The sequence below is a fragment of the Coffea arabica genome, chromosome 11c (genome assembly GCF_036785885.1).
Source record: "Coffea arabica cultivar ET-39 chromosome 11c, Coffea Arabica ET-39 HiFi, whole genome shotgun sequence".
NCBI classification, from domain to species: Eukaryota; Viridiplantae; Streptophyta; class Magnoliopsida; order Gentianales; family Rubiaceae; genus Coffea; species Coffea arabica.
The window spans coordinates 8,929,866-8,939,801 of record NC_092330.1 but is presented as its reverse complement, the minus strand read 5'-3'; the positions used below and the strand labels follow the sequence as shown (position 1 = coordinate 8,939,801).

Sequence of the window (9,936 nt, the reverse complement as noted above, 5' to 3'; positions counted from 1 at the left end):
TCTAATAGAGTTTAAAATTTCAAAGGCTAGTTCAAATCGAGTGAATTTTGCCGAATTTTCAAAGTTGGCCAAAAACCAACTTAAAACTACCTTGGTAACTCAAGTTACCAACTTTGAGCCAAAATTTGAGTGCCTTCCACTTAGATTCATGGAAAGGTGTCTTCTAGGAAATTTTAGTACTTTGGAAGATGTTTCCAACGGTACCAAATGTACCAATTTTTGACTTGTAGAAAATAAGTTATGATTTTTCAAAAATTGCACCAAAAATCGAAAACTTTGGAACTTTCAAAAGAAATCCGCGCGGGAACTTTTCTACCAGAATCCGGCCTTGAATCCGGCCAGTTTGTGAGAACCCGAGAAAATTATGTGTACACCTTAAAATTATTTTTATTTTATTTACTTTGATATTAGAAAAATTATACATAAACAGTTACCTTAAATGCCTAATTGGACCCCCATAAATTGAGAAGTTAGAAAAAAATAAATAAATTCAACAAGTACATGTCTAATAAGTTTTTTTTAAAGATAAATGTGTCAAAATCAATGTAAGAAATTTTTAAGGTAAATGCAAATTAGAACACACGAAATTTTGGGTCAAGGTATGAGACAATAAAATTACGGACTCGTGGCAAACAAATGAACTAATTTAAAAGACCAAACCAACCTTAGAATTTTGGTTAAATTACCATGCAGCCATCACACACGAGCTATCAGAATTTAGAAGCCAACCGAGAGAAAGGAACACACTTAATTGAACCGAATGCAAGCTCTGTTAGACTAAGCGGTGGAAATGAAACTAGCTGAGATTTGGGGCGGTGAGTGACTCTCATTTGGACAGCTGCCGAAGTGAACCTGCTACCAAAATTGCTGAGTAAGCAGTGACCGAATGAGAGCTGGAATGATCAGCACCGAATGAAGAGGTTTGAGTGGTCGGCTGAGTGAAGGAAATATGTTCATTTCTCTTCTTACCAACCCAGTATTAGAAACCAAACTGAGGGAGAGTTTCGGTCACACCATGCATTTCCAAATACCACCGAGTGAGAGGAAACAGAGATTGAGGAAAGAAAGCAAGATAGAGAGAGTGAGAGCAAGACCGAGAGAAACTAAGACATATTGCTCTCATCTCAGTACACAATCAAAAGGGAGAAAAGGAAGCATTTCTGATTTTCTCTTGCTTCCAGTGCAACCGAAAGAGTGAGGAGGAGAGAGTTAGACAGTGTTAGCTGCATTCATCTAGCTTGTGACCTTAGAACGGCGAGCTAAGAGCGAGTACAAAGAGGTGAAACCAGTCTGCAACTCATGCCTCAACTGCATCAGTGAGGGAAAAGAGTGAGAGCTGGTGCAATCTGGCGGAACCGAAGCTTAAAAACTGGAGCAGTCTGCAACTGTTGAATTCTAAAGGAAAGAGGTAAAAAAAAAATTGTGCAACAAACTCCTACTTATTTAGTATAATTAAATGCCTAAGCTGCATGTTAAATTTTAACTAGGAAAAATGAGTTTTAGTTGAGGAAACTGAATAGCTGCTCGAAAGAAAAGTAGTTAGGAACCGAGAGGAGTAAGCTGGAAATGATAGAAATAGCTGCTGGAATTCTTTCCACTTCAACCGAGAGAAGGGAGAGAAACTTACCAGGTTTCTTTACGAACTTTGGCTCTAAAAATTCCACCTTGAAACCTGATTTGTTGCATAGTATGTTAGCTGCAGCTTGCATGGAAGATTGGTATACAACTAAAAACACTTTGAAGAGCTTCATGTTGTATAATTAGCTGCTGCATGCGTTTCTTTCAATTTGGCCGAGTAGAAGGCCTGGTTCAGCTATGGTTTCGGCTCCTTGACTGTTCCCTGCAAAACCTTAGCTTCTAAACTGACTTACAGAGTTGAAACCCTGTACTAATGCCTCTAAACTTTAACCAGAAAAACAGGAATGAGTAGGAACTAAACTGAGTGATGAAGGGGGGAACAAGTTCACTGATTGCAGGATGTCGGCCGAGGGAATGAAGCAGAATGTGCTTCTGTCCGGCCATTTTTGACCCTGAAAATGCGAGAAATGGGTATCGATATCTTCATAAGAAATGTAGGTCTATATCTTAGCTTCGAAACGCTATAAAATTTGCCTCAATCCGATAAGCGTAACTCTAGTTATGATCGAAATACCGGAGGATGGCAAAGCTGCCTTTCTCGTTGCCTTTCGTTTTGTTTCCGAATGCACTTTGCTAAGATGCTAGCCGTGAGGAACTAGTTTTAACCAGCATTTCTTCTAATTTCCAACCTGTAAGCTTTCATAAATGATAGCTATGATTGTTCTGAGAATTAACGGCTATGTCCATGAGTAGAGTTAAACTAAGACGATTGAGTGAAAAACTCACGATAGTTATATACGAAAAGTAGCCTCTAATTATTTAATATTGTCTTCACAAATATTTTAAAGGCTATAAAATTTGAGTGACTGGTGTAGTGGAATAAAATCTAATTACCAAATAACCTAGGGATTCATTAATTAAAAAGGGACCAATGGAGTACTTGTAAGCCTTAATTCTAGAATCTTGAGTGGAAAATGATTTAATTCTAAACTAAATATTTTATAAATTATTAACTCGGAAAATACGTATGTATCTTGATTTAAGATAATAAAGTCAAGGAGTTTCGAACTAAATTGGAAAATAAATATTGGGGTATAAATATCGCGTATATTTTGCATTTAGGGTCAAACTTGATTTTAATAGTTTAGACAATAAAATAGAATAAATATTGAATATGTTATAGTTATATTTAAAGTCAAACCTAATTCAAATGATTTAATTGATCAAGTGATATTGTAAGTGTGCATGACTATAAGCCGTGTGTGTACTTTGTCACACCGGCTGAACTGGGCCCCAAAACCCTCTGTTCAACGGACTATTCGAGCTAGAAAAGGGCTTGGTCGGATAGGACGGTAGCTTTGGATAAGTGTTTCGGTATGCTCGAGTATTATCATGGAGTAGCAGATTACCAATATTGATATGGTCATCTAAGTGAGGGAAGTGTTTACTGTTTTGGAGGTTATAAGGAGGAGTTCGGCGGAGTGTGTAGTGCATTGAAGTGGCTCTAATGCGAGCACCGTATCCTTTAAAAGTGATTGTTTAGTGAAGTGTTTCCTCAATTGTTTAATGAAAGTGATTGTACAGTGAAATTTGCATTACTTGCTTAATTGTACCGATTTCAGTGTTTATTAAATGTTACTTGCTCGGCAAACCTCACTGGGTTTTAGCTCAACCTTTTAGCTTTGTTTTCCTTATAGGAGTTGGAGATTGAAAAGTGATCCGATAAAATTGGAAAGTTATTTTGGGAAGATCCATCACTATGTGTATATATTGAATCTCCTCGACACTTACATGATACATGGGGGACGCCCAAACTCATAGGCCGACCTTGGGACTCGAGCCGGCATGGGATTGGTCGAGAACCTTGGGGAGCCATGAGAATCACATGATAAGCTTGATCTATTTGAGAGATTTTGCTTGGCATACTCGTGGAGTATAGCTTTATAAATGTCGTGCGGGCCCAAAGCGGTGTAGGGTGGACGGATGAGAAGTAAGTGGTGATCTACGGTTTGGAAATATCAACCCGGTTGACGGAGAGTCATCGCGGGAAGATATACGAATGAACTGGCAAAGCAAGTGGAACTTAACTCCTAAGAGCTACCATATCCTTGAATTGTTTCTGTTTACATTTCGTTGGCTTTATGAATTACTTGTAATTTATCATTTGAACTGTTATTTGGGCTTGTTACCTAAACAACGTGCTTGCATGTGTGTTCTTGGCCTCACGAGCATTTTGCTCACCCTGTAGATTTGTTTTCTTTAACAGGATTGGACTTGGAGAAATGTTGGAGAAACCCTCTTGGTGTACTCTTGTTTTAGGGTTTCCATTGCACTTTGGGGCTAGACTTGTGATTGATGCATATTTTGAATATTGATGTATTTCGAGGTCCCGATGTAATGATTGGGCAGATGTTGAATATTGATAAGCTTGAATGCTTACGCACCGATTGTATTTATGATATTTAATCGTAACGTCTAGTATTGTATTAAGCTTGGACGGAAATTACTTGAGTCGTGGCGAGAGCTGGGCAGGCGTCCCCCGGATACCCTTTGGTTCGCTTTAGGGAGAAGTAGGGGCGTCACAGTAATTTAAGTACTTAAGTCTGAATTTGCTGAGATTCATTCAATCAAATAAATTTAATAACTTGCTAAATTTGAGAATTGAATTATAAAATTTGATTATATGTATATTATATAGTTTAATACCAATACTATGTTTTACTATTGAATCGCATTAATTCTGTATATATCACTTTTTAATGTTGCTAAAATGAAATCCCAATATGATGAAAAGAGAATTTGCATGTGTATTTATGTATGCAAATGTGTCCTTGAAAAGAAATATTTGTGTTTTTATGTGTATAATAAAAAATTATGTTTGAAAATGTGTTTGACAAAATAACGTGCATATGTGCATGATTATGTGTGTGTGTGTGATTATGTGTGTGAGTCTATATGTATATGTATGAAAGCGTGTGAGGAGAAAGATAGTGTGCGAGAGAGAGAGAGAGAGAGTGTGTGTGTGTGTGTGTGATTGTGTGTGAGATTGTATATGTATATTTATGAAAGTGTGCGAGGAGAGAGAGAGTATGGGTGTGTGCATGAAAATATATCATTATGTGAAATTAAAATAATTTTGAATGAGTAGTATTATCACACTGGTATAAACATTCAGCAAACTAAGTTATCTACCTTTCGGTTAAAATGTTATAAAGAAATTAAGTGGGTCTTAATTATTAGGGATTAGAAAATTTTGTTATCAAACAAACTTAATAGAAAAATCAATTAATGCATTAAATTTAAGTATTTAATGGATTTATCAAAAAATCTGGTCTCAATATTAATAAATTTAAAATTACTGGCCTGAGTTTGGATCATGTGAATCCAACTTAGTCCTTTCCTATTGATATGCTAAGGAAAACCAAGAATGTTTCCCTAAGATTGAGTCTAAAACTAAAGGACAAAAGTTGTCCATAGTTCAAATTCAATAGTATGAAAATGAATAACTAAACAAAATTTTCAAGAAATAACAAAGAAAAAGAAGAAAACTAGGAGGTTGCCTACATAAAATTCATCCGTATGGTGCTTTAGCATTAATAAAAGTAATACAATTAAAGGGAAAAGATTTTAGATCCCAAGGTTGTAGATAAAATAAAAATTGATGAGTGGAGACAATATCTGTACGAATTTTACGAGTAAAAAAAAAGTGCAATATGAAAATGTCCAAAGATGAGGACAACCCCTATGGAAAAGTATTAAATTTAAAAATAATAAGTTGCAGAAGGAGACGCAAGACCGTAGGAGTTGATGGATATTAACATATTTGTTTCTTGCACCCTACCATCGCCCGCCCCGCCCCGCGGCGCCCATTTTCCTTACATTAGAAGCAATGACAGAAAAACCTTTGAAAGAATGTAAGGGGCAAAAAATTAAAAGATGATTGCAGGCCAAGAAAATAAGGAGCACATTGATGTCGTAATAACACTTTTTCTTTTAATTTTCTGGGGTCCACTTTTAGCCCAATTCGCGGGACGGGTGGGATGAAAATCCATAAGAGAGGATTCTAGAAAATGTAAAAGGAGAAAGAATTTTGATTGATTAGGGAAATAAAAAAAGATCAAACAATATGTCAAATTTACGCTTTCTTGCTCTTTGGCAGCAGAATCAGTGCCAAAATTTTAGGAGTTTATACTGTAATCTAAATTTATTTCGAGAATCAAGAATCATGGCTAATATTTTGTCAAGAGGGAAGACAAGAAAATGGGCCAAAACTAGGATTGGACCAATACACCTACAATGTTTTTTTTTTCTCTCTCTTTCCCTTGGAGATTGATTCATGTTGCCTTTCTTACTTTCATTGCTGTTAAATAGCCATTTGCAGAAATGATTGTTGCCCAAGTTTCTTTTCCGTGAAATTAATTCATTAGCAAAGTTGAGATACAGATATATAGAAATTAACCACAATTAGATTGTGTAAATATTCTATTACAGCACAAGCCTAAGATTTGGTTCACTATTTATATACGTGGATTACCGCAGCCTACATTCTCTTGTGCCTCATTCGTTGTCTCCCTAGAGCCCTTGAAAACTCTTCTTTCAAGGGTTCTTCCAGAACTTCCGGGCATCCCACCATGAAGTACTCCTTCAAACTTCTTCGTAAGGTAAATAAATAGGATTCAATGGTTAAGCATGGTTTTAAATGGATGTGCTCGTTATTAAATCGATGCTTTTTTTTTCTCTGTCCACAGAAATTTCTTAGTTTTCAAAAAGACGAAGTTTGTCTTTTTTGTTTGCTTCTTGAATTGCCATCACTCAATATATTTAGAAGCAGTATATAATATTTTGTATTCAACTTGAAATTATGCTGAACTTTATGATTAGAAACTTTAGCACAATAACTATAGTTTCGTCATAAATCCACCCGTCTTTGTTTTTCCTTTTTTTTCCTTGTCTGAAATCCACCCTTGTCATCAATGCATAAAGTTGGATCTATAATAAATTGTGGTAGTTGGCTTGGTAAATCAGAAAAATCAATTTTCTTGTTCAAAGTTCCGAGTTTTTCTTTTTACTTTCCAATAACAAATTAAATTATAAATTTTTTCCAGTTGCAATAGTGTATAATATTGTTGATCCATTCCAAAATCTCTGATCATCATTTTTTCCCCTTTTATTGTATCATGATCCCCCATTGAAGTGTGCAAAGAAGTTCTTGAGCAAAATAAGGATGGCCAAGTCTCGCGCAAGCAAGAATCATAAGGCAAAAGCAGCACCGCCATTGCCTCCGCCCACACCTCGGGCTGCTCCACCGTCTCCACCACATGAAGAAGAGGTTCACGTTCAGGTTCAGGTTCACAATGGAGAACATGAACTGTGCAGGGGCGGAGACTGCAATTGCCTCAGTGAATTTGTTGGCAAACTGTGGACAATCCCGGGAATGAAAAGTGTTGGTGCTGTCAACATGGCAAAGCCAGGAGATCGTATTGATGTGGAAGAATTCTTTGACAAAATAGAGAAAACTCCAGAACTGGAAAGTATTGAAGTGGTCAGCATGGGGAATTCGGGAGCTCATATGGATGATGAACAGATTCTGCTGCCACTGTCCATGCCTCTAGTTGCTCCACCATCTCTGGCACCAGCTTCACCAAGTGAAGAAGACGATCATCCGGACGATGGACCGGTCGACTGCGATCGCCTCGGAGAATTTATTGACAAACTGTGGACAATTCCAGGGATGCACAACATCGAAACTTTCAATCTGGATAAATCGGGTTTCCAGATTCCTGGTTAATGACCTAAGTGTGTGGTGGCTACTTATGAGAACCCTATTATCTTTATTGATTGGTTTTTCGCATTCTTTTGGTAATAATTTTACTGGTGGATGATTTTTTCGTGGGAAGTTCATTTGCTTTCTTAGGTACTACGTATCACGTTATTGTTTTCTTGGATGAGAATGCAATAAGAGTTTTTACTCACTTTCTTTGGATTTCCTGATGGAGGTTTTCTTAAAATAAATTGATTACTACTTACCTTAATTTTTTCTTGCTTGAAAATGCAATTAGGGTTTTTATCTACTTTATTTGGATTGTAGTGTTTGTTGTTTTATAGCACTTGTTGTTGCCATATTAGGATGTTATGGGTCTTTGTTTTCACACATTATGTTTGGTTTCGTATAACGATTATACCGATTAGCGCTTTCAAAATGATTTAAAATATGTCAGGAAAAAAAAAAGATGATTGTAAATACATATCTTGCCCTCCACCAAACATCACCAAGAAAAAAAAAAACCACTGTCTTGTTTTTTAATCAATAAAATAACATAAGTAAGCTAAGAATTTTTTTGGGTTCATTTTTGGCTAGGAATATCTTTTCCTTATGAAGGCCAATTTTATTAGTCCTGTCCATGTCTTGTCCATGTTTTTTTAATCGTATACTGAGATTTGTAGCGTAGAATGTAAGGATGGGAAGTGTCTAGGAAATGTCTTATTAGTGTTTTTCCTTTGACTAGCTGCTGGCTAATTAAACTTCTTTTTTTCTGATTTTAAATTGTAAATCTTTTCCCTTGCTAAAGTTAACTTTTGTTAGTTAAATTATTTCCCATTTCAATTTCGGTCTCAGTTCTTTCGCCTCATAGACGTTATATCATCATGGCGAATTCTTTTTCATGATGGTATATTGTTTCCTTCACTGGGTCAACACACCTTGGGAATGAAAAAATGACACAAGTAGACTAGTTATACGTATATTTTACACAAATCCTACTTAGGTTATTCAAACTTGATTATAATCGTATTCATAGGTGGTAATTTTTGACACGTGCAAATAGGACACAAACATGATCTAAAAATTGAACAAAATATGGTAAAGAACAATTTGTATAAAAAATAGGTCAAAACAAACACGATACACAAATAAAACGAGTTGTAATGGATCAATCCATGGGTTGACATGACTAATTTGTTACTAACATGTTAAAATATTTTTTTAAAAAAATGATACTCGTATTTCCTTCTAAAACTACACCAAAAAAAAAATAGATAGTTTCACTTGTAAATTTAAAGTTTAAGAACTAAAATAATAAAATTAACCAGGTTTATATAGTATTTTTATAGCATTATTGAAAATCCAAACTCCACAAATCCACGTATACAACTTTTGTGATTTTAATTTTTTGCTTTTTGCTTTCATTCTTCTTTTGTCAAATTCATGAATATACGCAATCTCTATGATTTTAAATATTTAATTCCCGCCTTCATCCTTCATCCTCAAATTGCCGAGAACTTTCCTTTGGATCAATTATTTCTTATCTATTCTTCTTTCTTTTGTGATTAAAAATTCTTTTCTAGGCTAATTTAGTACTCTCAACTCATTTTTTTGGAGATATTCTTACATATACTATTCTTCCCTTGCATGATTTTGCCTATTCAATTCTTTGAAAGTTTTTCTTTCTTTGTGAAATAAAAACAAAATTAAATCTTTTTTTTTTGTATTTTTAATGAGGTGATAATGCATTCAAAACTCATATAGGTAATATTTAATGAAAAGTTACAACTGAAAAGATTAAAAGAAGAACATATTTTTTTTTAAAAGAGACTCATGTTTTACTCTTTACATATAGTGATTTTTATGCAAAATATTAAATGGGTCAAACTGGCTTAAAACACAAAATGACACTCCAATAAGCAGATTTTAATATGAATACGACATGAAAATCAAATATGGCATATATATAAAAGTTTGGACTCGTTTAACATGAACATGGTTATGGCAGGACATGAACAAGACCCAACGTGAGTCTAAGTAACTTGGTTCATTTAAACCTCTACTCCTACTATTATACACGAGGAGCCAAGAGCAAGCGTGTGGCAAAGAAATTAGATATTATTTATTATACAGCTTCCTAAAAAGTTGTAGCCCAAAAAAATGAAAGGTTTTTTTTCTAACGGGTGTCCATAAGACACTCATTAATATACATAATATTCACCTAATCAATTATGTATATACATATACTAACAATTGTTATCCTCCTCAACTTTTATCTACTTTCCCTCTTTAATCTTATCAACCCTATCTTGCATTTATTTACTTTTTTAAATTAATCTTATATTTTAAAAAAATATGATATCTGAAAATATATCTTAACAATTGCCCATGGGGCACCCGTTGGACAAACCCAAAATGAGATGAAATCCTCAAAAATTTTAAAATGTTAAAAACACGTGGGTTCAAAGTACGAGCTTCTACATGGATGTCATATTAGTTGTATAATAGTACACACATAAAATATTATTCTACTAATGTACAAGCTTATAGTGCAGTTTTAGATAAACCTCTAGTAATCACAATTGCTACTCCCCATG

The 9,936-nt window shown here is 34.9% G+C and overlaps 1 protein-coding gene across 2 annotated transcripts; it reads left to right on the top strand.

Moving 5' to 3' along the window:
• Positions 1-806: 806 nt before the first annotated feature.
• LOC140017038 (uncharacterized) lies at positions 807-7,561 on the top strand. 2 transcript variants are annotated; one of them, XM_072071396.1, is made up of 3 exons: positions 807-1,408; positions 3,845-6,239; positions 6,773-7,561. In XM_072071396.1, exons 2-3 carry the CDS (start codon positions 6,210-6,212, stop codon positions 7,364-7,366), a joined length of 624 nt encoding a protein of 207 aa, XP_071927497.1. In that variant the 5' UTR covers positions 807-1,408; positions 3,845-6,209; the 3' UTR covers positions 7,367-7,561. The 2 variants fall into 2 exon arrangements, with proteins under 2 accessions (XP_071927497.1, XP_071927496.1); XM_072071395.1 differs by having other exon boundaries at positions 818-1,408; positions 3,276-6,239.
• Positions 7,562-9,936: the final 2,375 nt, after the last annotated feature.